Source organism: Myotis yumanensis, unplaced genomic scaffold (genome assembly GCF_028538775.1).
Source record: "Myotis yumanensis isolate MYYU_CA2020_CCGP unplaced genomic scaffold, mMyoYum1.0.hap1 SCAF_8, whole genome shotgun sequence".
Taxonomy (NCBI): Eukaryota; Metazoa; Chordata; class Mammalia; order Chiroptera; family Vespertilionidae; genus Myotis; species Myotis yumanensis.
Window position 1 is genome coordinate 1,090,047 of NW_027223759.1, and position 25,636 is coordinate 1,115,682.

Sequence of the window (25,636 nt, forward strand, 5' to 3'; positions counted from 1 at the left end):
GAGACGGAGCGTGCGGCCCAGGCAGGGGCGGCTGCGGGGAGGCATGTTAATTACGGGGCTCAGAGGCTTAACAGGCTCGGGAAGATGTCTGGAACCTCCAGCTCTACAAGTGAGATTGGCCGGGACTGGGACCAACTTGGAGGAGGGGGGAGGGGGAGGAGGGGGAGGAGGGGGAGGAGGTAGAGGTGGAGGAGAAGGGGGAGGAGGAGGGGGAGGGGGAGGAGGAGGAGGAGGGGGAGGAGGAGGGGGAGGGGGAGGAGGAGGGGGAGGGAGAGGAGGTAAGGGGGAGGGGGAGGGGGAGGAGGAGGGGGAGGAAGAGGGGGAGGGGGAGGAGGAGGAGGAGGGGGGAGGAGGTAAGGGGGAGGGAGGAGGGGGGAGGGGGAGGAGGAGGAGGAGGGGGGAGGAGGTAAGGGGGAGGAAGAGGGGGAGGGGGAGGAGGAGGAGGAGGGGGAGGAGGTAGAGGTGGAGGAGAAGGGGGAGGAGGAGGGGGGAGGGAGAGGAGGTAAGGGGGAGGGGGAGGAGGAGGGGGAGGAGGTAAGGGGGAGGAGGAGGGGGAGGGGGAGGAGGAGGAGGAGGGGGAGGAGGTAAGGGGGAGGAAGAGGGGGGAGGGGAGGAGGAGGAGGAGGGGGAGGAGGTAAGGGGGAGGGGGAGGAGGAGGAGGAGGGGGAGGAGGTAAGGGGGAGGAAGAGGGGGAGGGGGAGGAGGAGGAGGAGGGGGAGGAGGTAAGGGGGAGGAGGAGGGGGGAGGGGGAGGAGGAGGAGGAGGGGGAGGAGGTAAGGGGGAGGAAGAGGGGGAGGGGGAGGAGGAGGAGGAGGGGGAGGAGGTAAGGGGGAGGAGGAGGGGGAGGGGGAGGAGGAGGAGGAGGGGGAGGAGGTAAGGGGGAGGAAGAGGGGGAGGGGGAGGAGGAGGAGGAGGGGGAGGAGGTAAGGGGGAGGAGGAGGGGGAGGGGGAGGAGGAGGAGGAGGGGGAGGAGGTAAGGGGGAGGAAGAGGAGAAAATATAAAAGAAAAAAAATTCCGTGGGCTGACACTCCAGGATAAAGTACGAACAAACCCAAAGGTAAACAATTCTGCCAGAAAAGATTGTAATTCAAGGACGAGCACATAGAAATGGTTGGCACGAAAGTAACAAACTTAGAAGAAAAAGGGGGAGGCGTTCGGTTAAGAACGAGGCTGTTGTGGAAGTTTGAGCACACGGCCTGCCGGTCCCGTGTGAGTGTGTGTCACACACATGCTACACGCGTGGGAAGCGAGGCCCCGAGGAGCGGATTTCTTCCTGAGGTCACATTCCTCGGCCCGGCCAGGCCTGGCACAGAGGAGCAGGCGCACATCCGGCTCCTCGGGGGCAGCGTGCGGGCTGTTTGGTCTCCGCTGGAAACATTTAAGGGGAATAACTTTCTGAGACTCTTGGGAAAAGTGTCACAGAGACAACATTTCCAAGTTGGGAGCTAGTGACCTCACCGTTAATAATAAAACCTCCCGCCTCTCCCACTTGCTTAGAAAGCACAGCTGAGCCCGGCCGGCGGGTGTGGCTCCGTGGTTGGGCGTCGACCCAGGAACCAGGAGGTCACAGGTCCGATTCCGGTCAAGGGCACAGGCCTGGGTTGTGGGCTCCATCCCAGTGGGGGGTGTACAGGAGGCAGCCGATCCATGATTCTCTCTCATCATTGAGGTTTCTATCTCTCTCTCCCTCTCCCTTCCTCTCTGACATCAATAAAAATCTATTTTAAAAAAAGAAAAAAGCACAGCTGAGTGAGGCCTGGAGAAGGGGAGGCGACCCTCGCAGCTCCGCTCGGGCTCAGGGTCACAGCCCAGGCGCCTGCACCCCCAGGCCCACCTCCTCCAGGCTCTGCCCCCAGCCAGGTGACAGCAGTCTCTTCCCCTGGAGGCTTCCCCGGGAGAAGGGGGGCCGACCCCACAAATGGCCGGGAGGCTGCCCAGCCGTCTAGACCAGTGACTGCGGGCTGTGCGCCTGCTGGGGCAGGGCTGTGACTCACCCTCGGAGCCGCTGGGGCTGCAGAAACGGACTTGCTGACTCGGGACAGAAGCCTGGCAAAGGCTCCCTCCAGCCTGGCCCCACGGAGCCAACGTGCAGAGCGACCCTGCGTGAGGACCTGCGTTTACAACAGGGACTGCGTCCACACGCTTCCATTCGGTGACTAAAAGACGTTTCTGCCCTAGCCATTTGGCTCAGGGGATAGAGCGTCGGCTGCAGACCGAAGGGTCCCGGGTTCAGTTCTGGTCAAGGGCACGTGCCTGGGTTGCGGGCTCGGTTCCCAGTGGGGGTCATGCAGGAAGCAGACAATCAATGATTCTCTCATCATTGATGTTTCTATCTCTCTCTCCCTCTCCCTTTCTCTCTGAAATCAATAAAAAATATTTTTTAAAAAGAAACGTTTCCACGGTTTGTTCCGCTTATGCCCTCAGAGGGGGTGTTTTCCTCAAGAATCGCTGCCTCGCGGCCTCCTCCCAGGCCACTTTCCAGGGACTGCTCTCCGGAGCCGGTTTCTCAACATCCTCTGCGGTTTGCAAGCAACGCGGGGGATTCCGGGGGGCAGCGCTGGGGGTGTGGGTGGGTGGCCGCCCCCCGCCTGTCACCAGCGGGCGGGCTTTGTCACTCCAGGCAGATCTGCGATGTCAGCCCTGCCGCCTGCAGCGATGGTGGATTTTATCATCGGCAGCTGACTCCTCAGATGGCTGCAGTCCCCGGTTCACTCTGTCCCACCGTTTTGCCATTTTAAAATAAGGCCTCTGGCCCTGGCCGGCGTGGCTCAGTGGTTGAGCATCGTCCTGCACACCTAAGGGTCCTGGGTTCGATTCCCAGTCAGGGCACAGGCTGGGGTTGTGGGCTCAATCCCCAGTGGGGGGCGTGCAGGAGGCAGCCGATCCGTGATTCTCTCTCATCACGGATGTTTCTCTCTCCCTCTCCCTTCCTCTCTGAAATCAATACAAATCAATCATCAATCAATCAATCAAGCCAGCCTAGGCTTTGGCCGTGCTGGTTGGAGACCCTGAACACCTAGCCCTGCTCTTGGGCCTGCCTCCTGTCTGTGAATTCTGCTCACATGTCCACCGACGGGGGGGTCCCACTTCCAAGAACATCTGAACACCAGTGAGTGAAAGCGGGAAGGAATCGAAGGGAAAGCTGTTATCAGACATTATCAGACGCTGCTCTCAGCCGAGAAGGTGGTGGGAACAGAAAAGCCTCCACAGTGAGAATCTGTCCCCGGGTCTTGGTGAGGTCAGCCTGCAGGGCTTTGCCAGCGTGAGAGTGAAACCGCTTGTGGTGAAAATCCCACTTTCCATTCCCAGCCATCTCCCTCCTCGAGCCACGGCTGTGAGACTCGAGCTGCTGAAATAAAGAGAAGACAAGCAGGTGTCTACAGATGGCATAGGAGACCTTCCTGGTTTCCAGGGGCCCACCGACCCCCCACCCCTTCGCCTGGAGAAAGGTGGGAGGGAGGAAGGGAAGGGTGTGGAGGCAGTGGGAGGGAGCGGAGGAGGTTAGAGGAGAGCGTGCGGAGCGGATCCTGTTTTTTTCCACTGCACTGGGCCCGCCGCAGGTCCAGGTGACTAAGCTAATGAAGGCTGGATCCCAGCTACAGCAACAGGAAGACTTGGTGCACAATGGAGCAGAACGTGGAGACGAAATAACATGGAACCGCTCATTTTCGCACCGAGGGCAGTATAAAGCTGGGGGAGACTTTCCAATCTTGGAGCTTGTATATACCATTGATAACGATGCTGTTCAGTTTGGGAGGCACTAGCCACATGTGGCTATGAAATTTAATAAAATTTACTGTAGCCCTAGCTGGTTTGGCTCAGTGGATAGAGCGTCGGCCTGCAGACTGAAGGGTCCCAGGTTCAACTCCAGTCAAGGGCACATGCCAGGGCTGTGGGCTGAAATCAATAAAAAATTATTTAATAAAATGTAAAGTGTAATTTCTCAGTTACACTGGCCACATTTCACAGGCTCAGTCATCCCATCTGCCCAATGGGAGTGTTTGGGGCAACGTAGGTGCAGAATGGTTCCATCATGTGGACAGTTCCATTCGACAGCTCCCACCTATCCCCCCGAACTTAGCTTGAAATTTTTTAAAAAATATATTTTTATTGATTTCTGAGAGGAAGGGAGAGGGAGAGAGAGAGAGAGAGAAACATCAATGATGAGGGAGAATCATGGATCGGCGCCTCCTGCACGCCCCACACTGGGGATGGAGCCCGCAACCCGGGCCTGTGCCCTGACCGGGAATCGAACCGTGACCTCCTGGTTCATAGGTCAACCCTCAACCACTGAGCCACGCCGGCCGGGCTTGAATTATTTTTAAGGAGTGTCATTCCCTCTGGGTTTTAGGCCAGACACAGTTGTTACACTGCCCTTGAAGTTTTCTTCCATATATTTATTGTTTAGATATATGGAAAGAATTATTCTCCGTTAGGAACTTTTTATTACAGTCACAGTTGTAAAATTTTGTTAATGATAAAGATATTAGAAACTAAAGTAGAATAATTAACCTGCAACAGGATTAAAATGTTAACTCAGTTTTGTAAAGAACCTCAGTTATGCCTAAGAGCGTTAGTCAATGTAACCACCTCTATAATAGTAGTTATTTTTTCAAAACTCAAAAGAAAAAGAACTGTAGAAAGAACTCTATGCTTCACAAAAATGCTGACTATGCACCAAACCTTTATTTAATTCTTTTATGTTTCTAGGAGCTAAACCTAATGCAATTATGTGATTAAGAGCTTTGTGTCTACCCCCCTAGTTCAGTGGTAGGCAAACCTCGGCTCGAGAGCCACATGCGGCTCTTTAGCCCCTTGAGTGTGGCTCTTCCACAAAATACCACGTGCGGGGCGCACAGGGACAGTGCGATTGAAACTTCGTGGCCCATGCGCAGAAGTCATTTATTGGCCTGGGCGAGTCTATTTTGAAGAAGTGGAGTTAGAAGAAGTGGGGGGTGTCGGTCGGTCGGGCGGGCGACGGGAGACGCAGCGCGGGGGAGGTACATTGCTTTGAGGTACGTTCGCTGAGGTCGACCCCTTCCAACTCTCCCCTCCACACTCGTCTATCTGAAACAAGTATACAAGACGAGTGTGGATGGGAGAGTTGGAAGGGGCTGACCTCAGCGAACGTACCTCCATCAGATTGAGGACGTTTTTAGCAAAGGCCAGCTTAGGAGCACCCTAGTTAAGTTAATAGCAATGTACCTACCTATATAGTTTAAGTTTTAAAAATTTGGCTCTCAAAAGAAATTTCAATCGTTGTCCTGTTGATATTTGGCTCTGGTGACTAATGAGTTTGCCGACCACTGCCCTAGTGAATGTAATCATTTCCTATTAAATCCAAATATGTAACATTTCATGAAAATTCCCTGTCCTTTTTCCATAATGACAGGAGGAAATCTTTAATTAGTCTCCAAGTGTTTAGAGGAAGTAAGACTGGAGAGTTTAGAAAACTCCCTCAATGAATCATTTAAAAGGGACAAAATTGGTGAAGGCACTAATTCATCTAAAAGAATATTGCTCACAATAACTTAATTCATACTTCCTTTATTAATACCAACAACTGAGAGAGAGAGAGAGAGAGAGAGAGAGAGAGAGACATCAATGGTGAGAGAGGACCATTGATTGGTTGCCTCCTGCATGTCCCCACACTGTGGATCGAGCCCACAACCCGGACATGTGCCCTGACCTGGAATCAAACCGTGACCTCCTGGTTCATATGTTGACACTCAACCACTGAGCCACGCCAGCCAGGCTATAACTATTTTCTTCATGGTGAAACTTTAGTAGATTAAGACCATTTTTAGTCTTTACTCAAATCATAGTTCAGTTACTCTTTCACAATTTCTTCTTAGACAAACCTTTCCAAGTTAGTGGACCTTATTAGATGAATACAACCAATAGTAAAGTTTGATTTAAATATTTTATTGGTAAACATTAAGCTGTAAAAGTTCAGAGGAAGGAAGGGAGGTACAGATAACTGTTAATTTTTCAGATGGCTTTGAATATATTACATCCCCTTATCTTTGTTTATTCCTATACTGTAGTGAGCGTGAGCTTGGAGCCAGACCATCACGCATCCCGTCTGCCTCTCCACGACCTCTGTGACCTTGAAAACATGATTCAATCTCGAAGAAATGAGGCTTTTCACCTTTACATTGTGACGACTCGTGGAATCTACCTGGCAGGGTTTTAGGACTCATACATGACTTCATATGCACACAAAATCCCCAGTGAGCGCCCAGCGCACCATCAGGGAGCTGATAAAAACGTTAGCTATCACTAGGTCTCCCGACCAAGGAATTAATTCCATCGCTGAGCTCCACGTTGAGCTCAGAAGATACAAAAGCAACATTCAGGCGTGGCTCCCGGTAGGATGCTTCCTGGACTAGCGTGTCTGTCTCCCACACCAGCGAGGGGAGATTTTCAGTCATTATTTTTCAAACAGGTTCAGTTCCTTGCTCTCTTTCTCCTCCTTGTAACACCCCTATAATGCGGATGTTATGGTTAATGTTGTCCCAGAGGTCCCTTATACTATCCTCATTTTATTTTGTTATTTTATTTAAGATATTTTTATTGATTTCAGAGAGAGGAAGGGAGAGGGGAAGAGAGAGAGAAACATCCATGACGAGAGAGAGTCATCTATCGGCTGCCTCCTGAAGGGGCCCGCAACCCGGGCATGTGCCCTGACGGGGAATTGGACTGTGACCCCCTGGTTCATAGGCCAATGCTCAACCACTGAGCCACACCAGCCTGCTGAGCTAGCCCCATTTTAAAAAATTACTTCCCTGGGCAAGTGTACTCTCCTTTTATGTTCATTCATTCACCGTTTTATTGATTGTTTGCATTCTGCTTGGCAAGGTGCTGGGACTTGGGAATATGAAGAAAAGGGTCCTCTCTCTCCTCTCCCTCCCACCCCCCCACAACCTGCCCCTGAGGAGGCTGGGTCAGAGGGCGGGGCCAGCAGGGAGGGTAGGAATCACTTTAAAAAAAAGAAAAAGAAAAGGGTCAAAGGTTCCTGACGGCAGGGAGTCTGTCTGTCCGTCTCAGTCCCTGGCACCCAGCACACCGACAGCAAGCCAGCCCAGGGCCTTGTTCAGGAGGCGCAGGGCGCACACTCTCCTTCCGACGCGAAAACCCCATTTCTGCCCAAACCCCAGACTCCACCAGGGTGACATCCTCTGGCTTCAGCTGGCACAGAGGAGAGGCTGTGGCCGGTCGGACCCATCTAACAGGGTGTGCGGCTCGGCCTCGCCAGCTCTGGGCCTTTTCCTGGGGATTGAGTCCTTTTCCAAGGTCACAAAGGTCAGGGCAGAGCAGACTGAGCAGGGGATGGTCTGGCTCCAAGTGAGGCTGTGACCCCGGCCTGAAGCTCTGCCGGCATCTGCGAGCTTGTAGCTAAGTCCAGTGTGTGTGCGTGTGCGTGTGCGTGTGCGAGTGTGTGCATGTGAGTGTGTGCATGTGAGTGTGTGAGAGTGTGTGTATGTGTGTGTAAGTGTGTATATGTCTGTGAGTGTGTATATGTGTGTGCGAGTGTGTGCATGTGAGTGTGTATGTTAGTGTGTGAGTGTGTGTATGTGTAAGTGTGTATATATGTGCGTGCATGTATGTATATGTATGTGAGTGTGTATATGTCTGTGAGTGTATGTGTGTGAGTGTGTGTGCATGTGTGTATATCTCTCTGTGTATGTGTCCACGTGTGTGCACGTGTACGTATGTGTGCATATGTGTGTGTATATACGTGTGTATATGAGTGTGAGTGTGTGTGTGTGTGGTGAGTGTGAGTGTGGGGGGTGAGGGGGGTGAGGGGAGGCCGACCACTCAGCACGGAGGCTCCGGGCCGCGGGGCGCAGGAGCAGAAACGCGCGGGCGGACCAGCCGCGGGTCCAGAGCAGAAGCCGCGGGAGGAGGGAGCCCCGGCGCCCGGCGGGTCCGACCCCAGGAGCGCAGCGGGGCCTCCGCGGTCGGGGCCTCCGGACAGACAGACGGACGGACGGACAGGCGGCCACGCGCCCAGGAAGCGCCTGGTCGCGGCCCGGAGCGGCTCCGCCCCCACTTCCTCCCGCCGCCCCGCCCTCCGCCCGCCCGCACCCGGCGGCCGGTCCCGGGAGAGGAGGCCCCGCCGCCGCTCCGCCCGCTCCGCCCGCCCCGCCCGCGCCCCGCGCCCGCTCGGCCCCCGCGCCCGGCGCCTGCGACTCGGAGACGCGGCCGCGGCCCGCGCGCCCCGCGATGGCGTCCCCGCCGCGCCCCCCGCGCCCCCCGCGCCCCGCCGCCCGGCTGCTCCTGGCCGCGCTGCTGCTGCCGGTCGGCGGCGCCTTCAACCTGGACGCCGACAGCCCCGCCGAGTACGCGGGCCCCGAGGGCAGCTACTTCGGCTTCGCCGTGGACTTCTTCGTGCCCAGCGCGTCCTCGTGAGTGTCCGCGGGCGGGGTCCGGGGGGCCCTGGGGGACGCCCCCCCGCTGGTGCAGGTCCGGGGCCGGAGCGTTTGGGGAGAGGAGCCCGTGGCCCCCACCTCCCTCCGCTCCGCGCCCGGGGGGACCTGGGGCGACCCGCGCTGGACCCGGGAAGTGCGGATGGACCAGGCGGGCCGGGCCGGGCCGGCTTCACCCCCATTCCCGCGCCCCGAGCCGGGCCGGGGGTCCCGCTCCCTCCGCAGCCCGAGCCCCGGGCCCCGCCCGCGTCCAGCCCTGTCCCCGCCGCCGACGCCCGCAGGGGCCGCGCCGTCCGCCCACCCGGCGCCCTCGCTCCGGGCCGGGCCGTGCCATCGGGGTGAGCCCGGTCCGCGCAGAGGCCGAGGCCGGGGGCTGCGGACAGACTCGGGGACGCGGCGGGACCTGGCCGGGCGGTGACGTCATTCTCGCCTCCCCAGACCCGCGGCGGCCTTCGCACTAGTGACGTCATGGTGTCCGCTGGACGGATGCCTTTTTGTTGTTCAGCCTCGCCCGCGGGTGTTTTTCCGTTGATTTTGGAGAGAGGAAGGCGGGGAGGCAGAGACACATCCACGGGTGGGCCGCCTCCTGCACCCACGCGCCCGACCAGGGACCAGGGCGGGGAACCGGGGACCGGAACCGAACCTGGGACCCTTCAGTCCGCAGGCTGATGCTCTGTCCACCGAGCCCAACCGGCCAGGGCCGCCGGATGTCTTCTGATGCTTAAACCCTGTTTCTAGAGGGAAAGCTGTTCCTGGTGGTCTTTCCAGGACTTAGAAATGGAAACAATGGATTTTATTTCGTTACTTATTTTTTCTTGTCTAAAGTTTTGCATATGTCTTCTTTCCCCCCAATTGACCCCCCCCCCCCCCCCCCCAGCCATTCCCACCCACCGCCCGTGTCTGTGTCCTCGGTTATGCTGATCCGCATGCAGACAAGCCCTTTGGCTGCTCTCTGCCCCCCCCCCCCCCCCCATTTTTGTGTTTTAAGGTTCGGTGTTGGGTGGGGGGACGGTCATGTGGATGCCGGCGTTTAGAGAGCCCGGCTTTCCGCCCAACGTGGAGGTGATCTCAGACTTTTCCACCCGCGGGGCATGGGGCATGGGGCAGGACCGGCTCCCAGTCCCTCTGATGTGGCCGCGTCGCTCACTCTGGTGACAGCGGTGCAGCCGGACAGGGACAGGGCGAAGCAGTTTGTGCCGGGAACTCGGTCTTCCTTGGTGTCTTCAGCTTCAGAGCTGTGAGCCGAGCACAGATTTTCCAGGGTGATTAGCACGGGCACTGACGTGGCGGCATCCACTACCGTCTCTGATTTAATCCCTCGCCGGCCGGCCGGGTCTGTTATGTAAAATTCTTGTTTCCGGGTATTTTTACGTGCCTGCCTTTGTGGCGCAGGGGATTTTAGTGGCTCCCAGGGCTGCTCTTTGGGGTTTAATTTGTACAGCAAATCGGATAGTTCTGAAGATGCATTGTCTTCTGTCCAGTTAGTACTGAACTTAGCGGACGTCAGAGTTGGTGGCATGTTTTGCAGACGCTGCTCTTGGAGCTGAGGCCGCCGTCCGGGCTCAGTGACGACAAGGACAAGGTGCTCACCTTTGTTTTTCCCCGGGAGGTGCGGTCACGTTGAGCTGTTGCTGTGAGACATTCACTGTGTTTGGTTAGGCAGCCGGGTGACTCATCCTTGTTCAGTCACGGAAGTTGCTGACTCTCCTGTGACCTCACAGGTTACGGGACCGCCCACGTGGGCTTTCCAGGGTGAGGTAGAGTCCAGCCTGGTTTGTTTTCAGTGTTTTGAAAACTTCATCAGCGACTTTGTTACTGATACACTCGTGAGCTCTAGGTGTAGCTTTGCTGAAAAAATAGAAATCAGCCAGGCCGGTGTGGCTCAGTGGTTGGGCATCGACCTATGAAGGTCACGGTTCGATTCCCAGTCAGGGCACACGCCCCAGGCTGCAGCTGGATGCCTAGTGTGGGGCGTGCAGGAGGCAGCCGGTCAGTCATGCTCTCTCTTCGTTGATGTTTCTCTCTCTCCCACTCCTTCCTCTCTGAAATCCTGTATAATAAAAGGCTAAGACGCAAAGTGTCCGACCATTCCTGCGACGGTCCCACTAGCCGCTGTGATGCGCACTGACCACCAGGGGGCAGATGCTCTGATCAATAGGTTAGCTTGCTGCTGGGTCTGGCCAATGGGGATGGGGCGAGATGGGCTGGACATGCCCTGGAGCCCTCCTGAGGTCCCTCCCTGGTCCTTATCGTGCACCGGTGGGGTCCCTGGGCCTGGCCTGCGCCGTCTAGAAATCCAGGACCCCTTGGGGGATGTCGGAGAGCCGGTTTTGGCCCGATCCCACAGGCCAGGCCGAGGGACCCCACTGGAGCATGAATTCATGAACCGGGCCTCTAGTCAATAATAATAAAAAAATGGAAATCAGCCAGGCTGGCATGGCTCAGTGGTTGAGCATCGGCCTATGAACCAGGAGGTCACGGTTTGATTCCCCGTTAGGGCACTTGCCTGGGTTGTGGGTTTGATCCCCAGTAGGGGGCGTGCAAGAGGCAGCCAATTGATGCTCTCATCACTGATGTTTCTATTTCTCCCTCTTCCTTCCTCTCTGAAATCAATAAAAACATATTAAAAACAAACAAATCAACTTTAAGATTATTTTTAAAACAAAGTCTATATAAACAAAGGTTCCTACTTACTGAATTTTTCAGATTTAATAAAGCTTAATGCACAGTTATGCTCCATTTTGTAAAAAGGCACTTTAACATGTAGCAAACATTGGGTCCAAGGTACATGTCTGCCGTTTATAATCCTACCGGCTGCAGGTTGTGGCTACTTGGTGTGATCGGAGGCTTCTAAAGGGAACAAATCCGCATAATAAAAAGGCGGTTAAGGTAACTGGTGTTGCTCAGTGGATAGAGCGTCGGCCTGCGGACTGAGGAGTCCCAGGTTCGATTCCGGTCAAGGGCACATGCCAGGGTTGTGGGCTCGATTCCCAGTGTGGGGTGTGCAGGAGGCAGCCGTTCCATGATTCTCTGTCATCATTGATGTTTCTCTCTCTCTCTCCCTCTCCCTTCCTCTCTGAAGTCAATTATATATATATTATTTTAAAAAAAGGTTCCTTCCTCCTGAAGGCAGAACACCGGCTCAGGAGGAAGCCGTGGCAGTCAAGTCCCTCCCGGCCTCGGCTGTGGGAGTGGGGAGTGGGGAGTCGGGAGTGGGTGGGGCAGGGCCCGGGTGTGATGGGGAGAGATGGCGTGGGATTCGAGTTCCATGTCACCTTCACAGTCACATTTAAAAGCTGCAAGAAGACGGTCACGGAGCGGCGTTCCTGTTCAGTGTTCCTTGCGCACATGAGTTTACCTTTAACGGTGCTGTGCTGAGGAGCACTGCTCAGGCCTGTCCTTCTCCCTTTAAACACACGTGGGCCCCAAAGGCAGAGAGTGGGGGAGCGTGCCTGGCCAGGTCCTGCGGCTGCTGGTGGTTCTGCACCCCCCCTCTTGTTGGCAGCACCGGGAGCTTCCCCAGGGCGCCCGGGGCCCCTCGGGTCAGCCAGCTGTGACTCGCACCCAGCAGCCTGGAGGGCTTTGCACCAGGCGATGCCAGGTCACCTGTTTCTATTCACGGTGCCTCCTCTTCTCCGTCGTTGCCGGGGAAGTAACTTCACGTCCTCCCTCTCGTTGTCTATTTCCCGTTGTTTCTATAACTGCGCCCCCTGATATCAGCCCATGGTCAGTCACCAGGCAGACAGTCCGGAGCCCTTCCTAGTGCCCGTCCCCTGCCTCCCACCTCTGCTCCCGCCTCTGCCCCTGCAGCCTGTGGTCCGCAGGAGTGTGTCGGGGGTGCTCGGTCCCTGCCCCGTGCTCACCATCGGGCTCCGGAGCCTGCAGACACTGCCCATGCTCCTGGGAGTCGTACCTCTGGGGCATCTGTGCCCCTGCTGTTTGGCTGCTAATGTCTCCCCCACAGCGCCTCCCTCCCAGGGCCAGAGAGAGGCCCGGCTGCGTCATGGTCATGGGGCGAGGCCCTTTCTGTGCCCCACTCTGCCTGCACTGCTGGACGCTCACACCTCGCCCTGGCCCGTGGGCGAGCACAAAGGGTCCCAGGTGTGGTTCAGTTCCGGTCAAGGGCACGTCCTGGGTTACAGGTCCATCCTGCCCTGGTCGGGGCACGTGCAGAAGGCAACCGACGGATGTGTCTCTCTCACATCAGTGCTTCTCTCTCTCTCTCTCTTTCTCTTTCTCTCTCCCCCTCATGCCCTACTTCCCTCCCTCCATCCTTCCCTCCCACTCTCTCTAAAAATCAATGGAAAAATATGCAGAGGGAGATACTCGCGTCCCACGTCTCCCCCATCGTTGTGACCACTTGCACAGCTCTGGACAAACGACGCTTCACACAAAGCTGGTTCCGTGTGCTGCAGTGTGGCGCTGGCTGTGTCGGTTCCTTTCTTCCATAAACAACATACGCCCACAGACCACAGTCTCACGACTTAGAAATCAAACCCTGCGTTGGCTGCTCCTGACTCAGGCCGGAGGTTCGTCGGACGGCGCAGAAGAGAAGGGACCGTGTGGGACTGACAGTCCCCGCACCCGTGCTGCATCCTGCGCTTGCTGCCTCGGTAGCATTTCCTAGAGGAGAAGCAAGTGGCTCTGAAGTCTTTGCACACGTCTTTCTGTAAAGAATACGGCGGTTTTTCAGACGTTCCTTCCTTCTGTGGGAGCTCACGGGCCCCCCGGAGGCGGCCGGGTGTCTGCAGCTGCTTCGGGGAGAGGCGTGGGCTGGGAGCAGCCCAGAACGCGCTCCTCTGCAGGGTTGACTGGATGTGCGTGTCCTTGTTTGCTGGTTGCCTGTCCTTGGGAGTCAAGGTCACATCCCTGGAGCCGCTGCCCTTAAAGTGACACTTCGCAGGTGGCCCGAAGGGATCCTGCTGGTGGCCTCTCCGACGCCTGGTCTGTGTCTTCCTCCATCACTCAGCCCTGCCTCTTCCCGCCTCCCTGCCCCCCCCCCCCCCCCCGCCTGTCTCTCCATCCTCTACCCCCTGACCCCCAAGCCCACACTTTGCCCTTTACCTTTTCGAATTTCTTAGCGTGATGTCGGCAGCCTGCTCAGGCATGCACACCTTGATTTTGAAATGGAATTGAATGGAAATGTCTCAAGTCATTCAGTGGCTGGTGTGGCTCAGTGGTTGAGCATTAACCTATGAACCAGGAGGTCATGATTGGATTCCTGATCAGGGCACTTGCCCGGGTTGGCATGCAGGAGGCAGCCGATCAAGGATTCTCTCTCATCATTGATGTCTCTCTCTCTCCCTCCCTTCCTCTCTGAAATCAACAAAAATGTATTTAAAAAAATAAAATAAACAGAATGATGAGGATGGGATCCTGGTACTGTTCTTGGCCAAACTTCTTGGAGGGAAAGTTGCAGGCATAAGAAATGAAATTGCCGCCCTAACCGGTCTGGCTCAGTGGATAGAGCGTCGGCCTGCGGACTGAAGGGTCCCAGGTTCGATTCCGGTCAAGGGCATGTGCCTTGGTTGTGGGCACGTCCCCAGTAGGGAGTGTGCAGGAGGCAGCTGATCGATGTTTCTCTCTCATCAATGTTTCTAACTCTCTATCCCTCTCCCTTCCTCTCTGTGAAAGATCAATAAAATATTTTTTTTAAAAAAAGAAAGAAATGAAATTGCTGAGCTTCAGATGATTTGCTGCTGACCAGGGACACCTCTGTGAGCCCAGTGACCCCTGTGTGCCTTCCCCAGTCTCCACCGCCAGCAGGAAATGCGGCAAGCCAGCAACTTCCTACCCTTCCTCTTTTCTCTGCGATTTTGCAGCATTTGAGTTCGTCAGTGGTCCTTGGAGGAAACCAAGGAAAGAAAAAAAAAACCCTTAAAAAAAGTAGATTTGCCCTGGCTGGTTTGGCTCAGTGTATAGAGCGTCAGCCTGCGGACTGTAGGGTCCCAGGTTCGATTCCAGTCAGGGCACATTCCCGGGTTGCGGGCTCCATCCCCAGTGTGGGGCGTGCAGGAGGCAGCCGATCCATGATTCTCTGTCATCATTGATGTTTCTACCTCTCTCCCCCTTCCTCTCTGAAATCAATAAAAAAATCAATAAAATATTTTAAAAAAATAGCGGATTGAATGTTTCTGTTCCTATGTCACTGGGGAGTGTGTTCCTGTTGCTTCTAGTTCGGATGCCGTGGTCTGGTCTCCGGGGGGTGCCGTCAGGGGTCCTAGGCGAGCCGGCGTCTGCTGCCCGCGTCCTGAAACCTCGCTCTGTGGGTCATGGCAGTCGACACCGTTCCCTCCGTTCAGCGCAGAGGAAGCTGAGACTTGGAGAATGAACGCGACTCTCTCGGTTGAGTATGTCAGGTGGTAGCTGTTTAGTCCCGAACGGTGCCCCTGGGGCAGCGCTGCTTGTGTTGCAAACACTTTCTCCGGGGAGCCACTCCGTGGCCCTGATCAAGCTGCTGCAGACGGTCATTAGGTTTCTTGGATGAGCTTCAAGGAGCAATTATTTAATTTTGTGTGGAGTGTCTCATTAGCAGGCTCTTGTGTTATTGTGTCAAAAACCACAGGACACGAAAGGCACCCCCCCAACACACAACAGGCCTTTGTTTTCCGTGGTCTGTGCTGTTTTCCATGTTCCTTCATTCTCTCCGTGCCTCTTGCCTTCCTCCATCCTCGTCCACACAAATATGTGATTTTCCTCCACACGACTCCTCTCCAGACGCCCAAGTCCACCCAAGGCCGCTTCGCCTCCTCCACGCTCCGTGTTTCACTTTTCAGCACGCTCCGCCATCCTCTCCAAAGTAACTTAAATTCCATGTTGACATTCTATTTGCTTATTTATTTATTTTTACATGTCTTTATTGATTTCAGAGAGGAAGGGAGAGGGAGAGAGAGATAGAAATATCAGTGATGGGAGAGAATCACCAATCGGCTGCCTCCTGCACGCCCCACACTGGGGACGGAGCCCGCAACCCGGGCCTGTGCCCTGATCGGGAATCGAACCCTGACCTCCTGGTTCATAGGTCGATGCTCAACCCCTGAGCCACGCCGGCCGGGCTCATGCTGACATTTTAGACCAAGAACTTGATTCCTCGGCTCCCTCCCCCCAGGGCCTCGCAGTCAGGACCTGCAGGCTCACACTCTCCTTCCATGTGGTCCCACCGTGTGTGTCTGTCGTGCTGCAGCCGAGGGCCGACTGCACACGGAGTATCTTAGGGGGACTCGGCGACACCCCGTCCGATCGCCGCCCTCGTGCCTGGAACGGGCAGCGTCGGATGAGAGGCGCCTTGTTCCTTCTCACCCGCGGAGCGCGGCTGCGTGTTCACTCCGAACGCGGCCCCGCTGCCTCGGGTGCCGGGCGAAGCTTCCGGAACCCAAATACGATAAGTTCACAGGCAGTTTCCACCGTGATTGTGCGTTAGGAGGTGCTTTCTTCACGCTCCCCAGCGCTGGGAAGTGGCTCCGTTACAGGCGCTGTGGTATGTTCAACCCTTTGGATACCACAGTTCCTGGCTTCTCAGCGGCCAGTTTAAAAATCTCTTCTTGGGTGTTGTGTGTCAGATACAAAGATGAATTAGCGTCCTCTCCCCTCAAGGAAGTAATTCATTGTAAAGGGGAAAAATAGCTTTGATAGAAAATGGTAAGAGATTGGCCCTAGCTGGTGTGGCTCAGTGGTTGGGTGTGGGCTGAGCACAGAAGGGTGAGGACCTGGGCTGTGGGTCTCTCCCCACTTGCCGGTCGGGGCGTGTGCAGGAGGCCAGCAGTCCTCTCTCTCTCTCTCTCTCTCTCTCCCTCTCCCCACCCCCTTTCATCCACTCTCTGAGAAGCAATGGGAAAACACCCTCTGGGGAGGATTAACAACAGCCACAGGCGTGTGGAAGGCTGTGTGACGGTGTGAGCTGAAGGTCCAGAACAGAATGTGCGTGTGGCTTCAGGCGTCCTGAGGGCCAGCTGTCCCGCCCGACAGCCTAGACACCCGCACCCCGCACCGAGCTCAGGGGCGCCCTGTGCCTGCGCCATGGGTCAGAGGTCACGGCGAGCGCCCCTCCGCTCCATGCGGACCCTGGCCCGTACCCGCGTGAGATGTTCCTTCTCCCATCATCACTCACAAGTGACCCCCACGCGGGGGGAGGCTGGTGGCCCTCGCTCGCCTGCTGCGATGAAACGTTCCGTGACGGGCGCCAGCGTCCGGGCTCTGCTCTAGAGACAGGGCAGCGAGGGCGGACGCCCGTCTGATTTTTTCTCGTGAACGGTTCTCGCTGAGGGGAAGGGAGGCCGATTTCTCGCAGGGTCGGGGGCCGGGAGGAGGGCAGCATTGGGTGCGCCCGCGGGCGCGCTTCGCTGGGCGAGTCTGCCGTGAGTCTGGGGGTCCAGGTGGGGTCCGGGCAGGTTCCCAGGCCGCGTCCACGCAGCCAGCGCTGGGCACTAGGCTGACCTGGCAGAGGCCTCCCCACGAAATGGAACTGAAACCAAGTACACGTGACAATGGACGCGTGCCCTACGTAGACTGCCCACGGAGAGCGCCCGGCCTGGACAGGGTTTCTATGAATATTTCCTGAGTCCACAGAGGCCCCTGGGACCAGGACCTGCAGGGGCTGAGAGCCGTGCGCCCGAGCGCCCCTGACCCTCCTGCCTCTGCCCCTCCTGCATCTCGAGTTCAGGGGGGACCCAGGTCGCCTGGAGGGGCGGACGGGAGGTGGGCGGGGGAGGTGATGTGACCAGAGCGCTCGGAGGGGCGTCCTGAGGGCGGAGGGGCCTTCCCAGGGGCCACCCTGGAGGGCGGGAGCAGGGGCGGCCGGCCTGGGGCTCAGGTGCCTTTGCACAGCCTCTGCTCTGTGCCGTGCTAACGCCTCTCCCTCTGGTTCCAGCATGTTCCTCCTGGTGGGCGCGCCCAAGGCCAACACCACGCAGCCGGGCATCGTGGAGGGCGGCCAGGTCCTCAAGTGCGACTGGGCTTCCCCGCGGAGGTGCCAGCCCATCGAGTTCGACGCCACAGGTAAACCCGGTGCCGGGCCCCGGCTAAAGCTGTCGTTTGGTTTTTTAAGAATATTGGTTTTTGAAAGTGCTTGCTTTAACGTAACTGTAAAATTCTAACAAAATAAGATGTGTAGCCCTGGCTGCTGCGGCTCAGTGGACAGAGCATCGGCCTGCAGACTGAAGGGTCCCGGGTTCGATTCCGGTCAAAGGGCACATGCCCGGGTTGTGGGCTCGATCCTCAATAGGGAGCGTGCAGGGGGCAGCCGATCCATGATTCTCTCATCACTGATGTTTCTCTCTCTCTCCCTTTCCTTTCCTCTCTGACATCAGTAAAAATATATAAAAAAGTATATATGTAAGCACTTCAGGTGCCCAGAAAAAATCATATAAAGACAAATGATTTGTTATATGATTTCCCCCTACAATTTCTTGGCGTATAAAAGCATCAAACATACATTGCGTTCCCACCGCTGGGGATGCCTCCGACCGGGCCCTGGTGTCGGGCTGCGGATGCTGGGGAAGAGCTACTGGGAGCTTCCTGCTCCCCTTCTGAGAAGGGGGCTCGTGGATGCAGCCAGCCTTTGCCCGGGGCTGGCAGAGTCCTGCCTGTGGCTCAGCCTGGGGTGGGGCTGCCCAAGCCCGGGAGGGCCTTTTCATTCCAGTGGGTGCGGTTGTCGTAGAAAATTCTTACCCAAAACTCACTGGGAACGTTCTGTGCTATGGTTCTGATAACATTGGAATTTCATCTGTAGGGACGAACTTTAGTGTCCGTCAGGATTGTGATAGCGAGGAGAAGGAGAGCATAAGGAAGACGAGAAATAATAAATTTTAGCTCGGCCGGTGTGGCTCAGTGGTTGAGCATCAACCTATGAACCAGGAGGTCACGGTTCCATTCCTGGTCAGGGCACATGGCCAGGTTGTAGGCTTGATCCCCAGTGTGGGGCGTGCAGGGGGCAGCGATCCATGATTCTCTCATCATTGATGTTTCTCTCTTTCCCTTTCCCTTCCTCTCTGAAATCAATAAAAAAAAATAAGTTTTGCATTTAGATCAGTGAAATAAGGTAGAGGGTGTTCCCCCAAATGTAACAGCTTTAACAGCTGACAGCTCAATGGATGTTTCCTTCTTCTCAGATGTAACCCATTGGAATTAGTCTATTCACTTACATTTACATTTTATACACTTTGGGGGCTCGCCCTGTGTATGATCCTGCACGCACCCGTGTTGTATGTTTGTACATTTGTGAAAGCGTAGAAAGCCCCAAAGAAGCGGAGTGACGCTCTCCAGGTGCAGGAGTTTGACGCTTTTCTTCAAATGCTCCTGGTTTGCTGGCTGTGCTCGGAGTTTGGGATAAGCCGGGGAGGTGAGTGCCTTGTCCACATTGTTACTTCCTGCTCGTCCTAAACCAGTGATGGCGAACCTGTGACACGCGTGTCAGAGGTGACACGCGAACTCATTTTTTTGGTTGATTTTTCTTTGTTAAATGGCATTTAAATATATAAAATAAATATCAAAAATATAAGTCTTTGTTTTACTATGGTTGCAAATATCAGAAAATTTCTATCTGTGACACGGCACCAGAGTTAAGTTAGGGTTTTTCAAAATGCTGACACGCCGAGCTCAAAAGGTTCGCCATCACTGCCCTAAACCGTATTCGCTCCGGGAACGGCAGTGTCGGTGACACGGGAACCGTGGTGTGGGCTGTTCGTTCCGTTTGCCGTCGTGACCGGCACCAGAGTGGGTGTCAGTCATCCGACCGGCCCGGAGGAAGCGGTCACGTGCCCGGTTTTTCCGTGTGAGCCGTCTGCATGAGGCCCTGCTGTTTCCACACGCGGCTGACACGGGGAACCCCCAAAGGGCCTAAGCCGGCTCAGGCTTTCCTCAAAGGGAGGAAGACCTATGAGGCCGCGTGACACAGGTCGGGGCTTCTGCATTCTAGCACAATGTACAGTGACCAGCAGGATCAGCTGTCGTTCATTTGTGACTGATTGTATCATAACTGGAAGGAAGAGGAAGAGAGAGAGAAACATCAATGATGAGAGAGAATCAGGGGTCGGCTGCCTCCTGCACGCCCCACACCGGGGATCGAGCCTACAACCCGGGCCTGTGCCCTGAGCAGGAATCGAACCCTGACCTCCTGGTTCATAGTCGATGTTCAACCCCTGAGCCACGCCGGCCGGGCTCGCCTTTCCTGTCCTACCTGCCGATGGCACTCATGACCCCGAGTGGCTGAGCGGCTGGATAGCACCGCTTCTGCCCACACGGCGCCCGGAGGGTGAATCGCCGTTAGACGGAGCAGCTGCAGGCAGACGGGCAGCACCACCGGGCGGGCTTGGCGTTGGGCGTTGGCGAGTCCGAGAGCCGAGCCAGGAGAGGCGCCCTGATGGTCGTGGGGCCAACAGTTGAAGCTTGTGACTGTGTGCAGTCCTTTCTTCCCTCCTTTCCTTTTTTTTCTTTTTTTAAATCCTCAGCCCAGGATATTTTCCTGTTGATTTTTGGAGAGTGTGGAAGGGAAGGGAAAGGCAGAGAGAAACATCGATGTGAGAGAAACACATTGTTTGTTTGCCTCCTACACGCGCCCCAGGCAGGGCCCAGGTCGGGGGGGAGCCCACAACCCAGGCACGTGCCCTTGGCCAGAATCAAACCCGGGACCCTTTGGTCCGCAGGCCCACGCTCTATCCACTGAGCCACACCGGCTCGGGCTTCCTTGTCTGTGTAATGACACTGTTTCTCCAGAGGCAGTCGGTGCAGAACGAGACCAGTGGGGAGGGGCCAGCAGCCTGGGGTCAGTGAGCCCGTCCTGTGTCACCAGGTGACTCACTCGTGCCGCTGGTTGCTATTTTAACACTTGCAATGTTTTGCCAAAACGGAATTTTCTTAGGATCCTTTAAAGCAGCGGTTCTCAACCTGTGGGTCGCGACCCCTTTGGGAGTCGAACGACCCTTTCACAGGGGTCGCCTAAGACCATCGGAAAACACATATATAATTACAGATTGTTTTTGTGATGAATCACTATGCTTTCATTATGTTCAGTTTGCAGCAATGCAATTGGGGGTCACCACAACACGAGGAGCTGTATGAAAGGGGCGCGGCATCAGGAAGGTTGAGAACCACTGCTCTAAAGCCTCTTTCTGGGCCACGCTGACCTGACACGTCCCCCCTTTTTAAGGCTTAACATGGACTTGGCTTTAAAACAAAAGCCGTCAGCAAAGGGTTTTTGTCTTGAGCTGTTAGATGCTTTCAGGAGCATTTCCGTCTCCTCACTGGGGAACAAGCCGGCATTGATGGGCGGGGGGCGCTTTCAAAGGGCCTGTGTTCCCCGCTGCTCAGCCGAACCTTGCGCACTCGCTGGTGGAGGGCGCTGGCGGAGGGCGGGGGGGCGCCTTGGTTCCTGTCCCCGTGGGAGAGACGCCTCGAAAACGCACAGACGCACACCCGTCCGGGACATGGCCTTCATCATGCCTCCTGGCTCTGCTGTTCTCACTCCTCCTCTTTGCTTTTGGGAAAAATCATATCTAATTTTATTTTTTTAATTAATTAATTAAAAAATATATATCTTTTTGATGTCAGAGAGGAAGGGAGAGGGAGAGAGAGACAGAAACATCAATGATGAGAGAGAACCATTGGTCAGCTGCCCCCTGCACGCCCCACACTGGGGACCGAGCCTGCAACCTGGGCACGTGCCCTGACCGGGAACCGAACCCTGACCTCCTGGTTTGTAGGTTGACGCTCAACCACCGAGGCACACTGGCCAGGGCTCAACTCGATGTTTGAAAGTGATAAAATATGTTAGTTTATGTGATGGGGGACGTGTCTTCTCCTCTCACTATTGTGGGATATACCGTTTAACTGTCTGGAAGAGCTAAGGAAACGGTCCGAGGTGTTTCACAGATTGATGCGCAGAAGTTGGGGTTCTTTCTTGCCTGGGGCCTGGGACCATGTCCTCCCACGGGCACTTCTGCGTTGACTGCACCCCATTTCCCTGGGGAGCCCGGGGCCTGGGCCTCGCAGCCTGCAGAGCCTCAGGGCTGTGACTGTGTCTTCACTTCCCTCCCGCATGGTGCCCGGCCGCTGCAGGGGGTCAGGCCCGAGCTGCTTGTCCGCTTGTCCGTTTGTGCGGACAGAGGGCCCCGCCCCTTCACACTTCCTCTCAGGAGCTTCTGCCTGAGGCTGAGTCTCGTGTTCCCAGGTGGGTCTCTGGAGGAAGAGGTCAGAGCTGTTAAAAGAGGGAACTGCCTCTGGAGCAAAGTCCTGAACGACAGCGATTGCGCTGAGACCCCGAAGGCGCTCGCCCGTGGGTGATGCACCTCTTCCTGAGAGGGGCTGTGCGTGCGTCCCGTCGGCGTGCCCGCCGGCCGTGGGTCGGTGATGTCACTGACAGCACAGGGATCACATGGCCTCGGCTCGCCGGCTGTCGGGGCACATCTGCGTTTCAGTTCAGCTCCAGGTCCCACAGCGGCGGACACTCTCCATGGTTTCCTCAGCCGATGTGATGTGGGTCCCCTCCCCGCTCTGGGGCTCGGGGTTGGGGTTCCTTTGCTGCTGAGGGACCCCCCCTCCTCTCAGCTGCCGCGGAGCGGGGGCCAGCCCTGCTCGACTCCGCGCTCCTGCCATCGATGTGGCGTCTGTCCGTCCCGGTCGGGAGACTTCTGTGCGGCTCGTCTGCGTTGGCTGCTCGGCGGTCGCTCTGCGTTTCAGCTGCGGATCTGGGAGGAGCGAGCGGCCTTCCGCCTGCGCTGCCGTCATCCTGGGTCCTCAGCTCTTCCTCCCTTCGTTCCTCATGAGGCGGTTAGTTAGGTGGCCTCCATGTCCTGGCTGTTGAGGGTGCTGGGAGCACGGAGACCCTTCAAGACAGGGATTTTATTGCCTTTTCCTGTGAATCCTGAGCGGCGTTGCTGGTCATGTGACAGCTCTACGTTTAACTTCCTGAGCAGCCTTTTTTTTTTCATGATGGCTCTACCAGTTACATTTCCACCGACGGTGTACAAGGGTTCCCTCTTGTCCACATCCTTGCAAACATTTCTTTATCCTTTTTTTTTTTTTTTAAATAACAGCCATTCTAACTGATGTGCCGTGATATCTTTCTGTGGTTTTCCTTTCCATTTTAATGATGATTAGTTAACCCATATCCACGCTGAGCCGTCTTGAACGGTCACTTCTGTCTGTGCTGAGGGTATTGGCAGGCACCTGGCCTGTGGCTTCCCCTCCCGTGGGAGGATGGAGTGAGGGCCCTGCGGGCGGCTTGGGGACCTGCAGGTCACGGATGTGGTTGCTCCCAGGGGGGACCGCGTGGCGGACACGGCGTCAGAGGCAGCCAGCCGTGCTGGGAGCCTTGGTTTTCACGGTGAAGGACGCGTGTCAACTGGTCCGTTGCCCCTCCTCTTCCCTCTACTTACAAAACGGAGCCTCCTGACCACGGACGGAGAACCTGGTGTTGGGACTCAGATAGAGCGAGGCCTTTGAGGTTGACACATTAAACATTTTTTTCAGCCCAGCCGGCGTGGCCCAGGGGTTGAGCGTCGACCTATGAACCAGGTCAGGGTTCGATTCCCAGTCAGGGCACATGCCCGGTTGTGGGCTCCATCCCCAGTAGAGGGAGTGCAGGAGGTAGCCGACCAATGACTCTCTCTCTCATCATGGATGTTTCTATCTCTCTTCCTCTCCCTTCCTCTCTGAAATCAATACAAATATGTTAAAAAAATTTTTTCTAAACAATAAAAAAAAGAATATTACGATGAACAAGGGTACACCCTTCCCCTTGCCTGTCAGACAGCTGGCATCACTGAGATGCTCATTAATTCTTTATGCCTGTCCGTGAGTGTCAAGTCTCCAGAACCCAGAACGGAATTGAATATACGGGAATTGAATAGCCATCGTACACCCTACACGGGTGCGGCTTAGGGAACAGATTTAACCCCTAGAGCGCCGGGGAGCGCGATCACGCTCCTCCTGTCTTTCACCAAAAGTGCCGGGAGCGCTATCAAAGCTTCAAAATGGCGTCCAGTTCTAAGTCTGCTTTTATTAGTGATGACGGTATTGCTAAATATGTCAGTGTAGTAAAGGTTTCCTTAAGTTTTTGAATATGTAACTTCATTTACTTGCGATTCATAATTTTTTTCCTAAACTGCTGTAAAATCAGCAAAAATGCCTTGGCAATTTTATTTATTTATTTTTAAAATATATTTTATTGATTTCTTACAGAGAGGAAGGGAGAGGGATAGAGAGTCAGAAACATCGATGAGAGAGAAACATCGATCAGCTGCCTCCTGCACACCTCCCACTGGGGATGTGCCCGCAACCCAGGTACATGCCCTTGACCGGAATCGAACCCGGGACCTTTCGGTCCGCAGGCCGACGCTCTATCCACTGAGCCAAACCAGCTTCGGCCGCCTTGGCGATTTTAGCACAGTTCCTAGGATGTCGGTTGGTACTCAAAGGGTTAAAGAGCGGAGGGACTCAGGGGCCATTTGGTGATATTCACAAGTGGGCCTGCGTTCTTAACATCGACACTGGTATTGGCCCCTTGCACTTATGAGGAAGGGTTATGAAGGGATTTTAAGCAGAACAAACTAGTGATTAAAAGTAACTGTCTCTCCTCCCCAGAACACTCCATGTGGTGTCCCTGTGTTTCCTCCATGAGCTGCACCGCGGGGGGGATTTTTATCTTGTTTTCGCCCGGGACTTTGGGAGTAGTTTTTGCGGTCAGGCAGCCGGAGGAGAAATGAGTTCTCTTCCCTCCCAGCGGCGTCCTGGCTCCTGGCTCCGCTCTGACATCACAGCACCCGGCCCGCCTGGTCCCTGACGAGGGCCCTTCTGCGGCTGGTGTTCTGCAGCCGCATTTCGTAGCCTCTTATTTCCGTGAACATCTTTATGCCACAGAGAGGGCTGCTGGGGGGCCAGTCGGCATCATAAGTATTTGTTTATCGTCAATTACCTACAATTTAGCAACCGGAAAACGTCGATGGCTGTTACTGTTCCACGTCCGCCTTAGGGCGGTCGATGAGGTCAGCGACACCCTAGACGTGGCTGAGGCATCTTTTCCGATTCGGTGGGAAGTGCAGGCGATGAACAGGCGGCGTGGAGTTGGGTGGAGCAGAGCCACGCCGTTGAAGCCGCTGCAGGGACCAGCCGTTGCCCTGGAACACGCTGTCTGACGCCATCCCGCACACCGTCTGTTTTCCAGGCAACAGAGACTATGCCAAGGACGACCCGCTGGAATTCAAGTCCCACCAGTGGTTTGGCGCATCCGTGCGGTCCAAGCAGGACAAAATTTTGGTGAGTGTTTTGGATGTTTGTTCGTAGTCGGCTTATGTAGAAATGAAGGGAGTTTCATGGTTAAACATCACGGATCAGCTGCCTCCTGCACGTCCCACACTGGGGATCGAGCGTGCATCCTGGGCATGTGCCCTTGGCCAGAATTGAACCGTGACCCCCTAGTTCCTGGGCCGACACCCAACCACTGAGCCACACTGGCCTGGCAACCCCTTTTTGAAGTCATGCCCTTCCCTTGGCTACGGACCCCGTCCTGGCCTGGCTTCCTCCCCCTCCCTGGCTACTCCTTTGCCGTCCCCTTCAATGGCTCCTCTCCTGCTCACTTTCTAAGTGTGGGGTGTCCCCGGGGTCTGTTCTGGGCCCCAGGGTCTCTGTCGAGGCCTTCTCCCCAGCCCCTCCTGTCCTGCCCCTGGCTGGAAGTACGCACCATCCGTACTCGGAGCCCTGAGTCAGAGGACTGTTGCTCTGGGGCAGGCGAGGCGGTCTGAGACGCCGGTTTCCGAGAATTCGCGCTCACTGGCCCCTCTGACGGCAGGCCTGCGCCCCGCTGTACCACTGGAGGACGGAGACCAAGCAGGAGCGAGAGCCCGTGGGCACCTGCTTCCTTCAGGACGGGGCGCAGACCGTGGAGTACGCCCCGTGCCGGTCAAGTACGTGTGGGACGTGCACCCCCTCTGAGAACAGGGCGGGGGGCCTAGATGGTTAAGGATGTGAGTGCGTGTGTGCCTGTGTGTGCATGTGTGTGCGTGCGTGTGTGCGTGTGTGTGCGTGTGTGTGTGTGTGTGTGTGTGTGTGTCGAGGGAGGGGGTGAACATGTATAGACAGGCTGTCGTGTTTGATGACAGCAAAGTGAAGCCAGTCCTGTTACCGTAAAGTCAGGACAAGTGTGTGGGCGGCAGGCTTGGTCTGAAGGAGTCTCCATCCTCCGTAGTCAGTCGTCACTCATACTCGATGTTGG

The 25,636-nt window shown here is 56.0% G+C and overlaps 1 protein-coding gene across 1 annotated transcript in view; it reads left to right on the top strand.

The window, feature by feature from the left end:
* The first annotated feature begins 8,215 nt into the window (after window positions 1-8,215).
* The window catches only part of ITGAV (integrin subunit alpha V), a 59,795-nt gene continuing 42,374 nt past the window's right edge, over window positions 8,216-25,636 (top strand). The window contains exons 1-4 of the mRNA XM_070421655.1: window positions 8,216-8,412; window positions 17,300-17,427; window positions 24,590-24,681; window positions 25,214-25,328. Of these exons, the coding sequence (XP_070277756.1) occupies window positions 8,231-8,412; window positions 17,300-17,427; window positions 24,590-24,681; window positions 25,214-25,328 (517 nt within the window). The 5' untranslated portion in view covers window positions 8,216-8,230. The remainder of the gene's footprint in view (window positions 8,413-17,299; window positions 17,428-24,589; window positions 24,682-25,213; window positions 25,329-25,636) is intronic.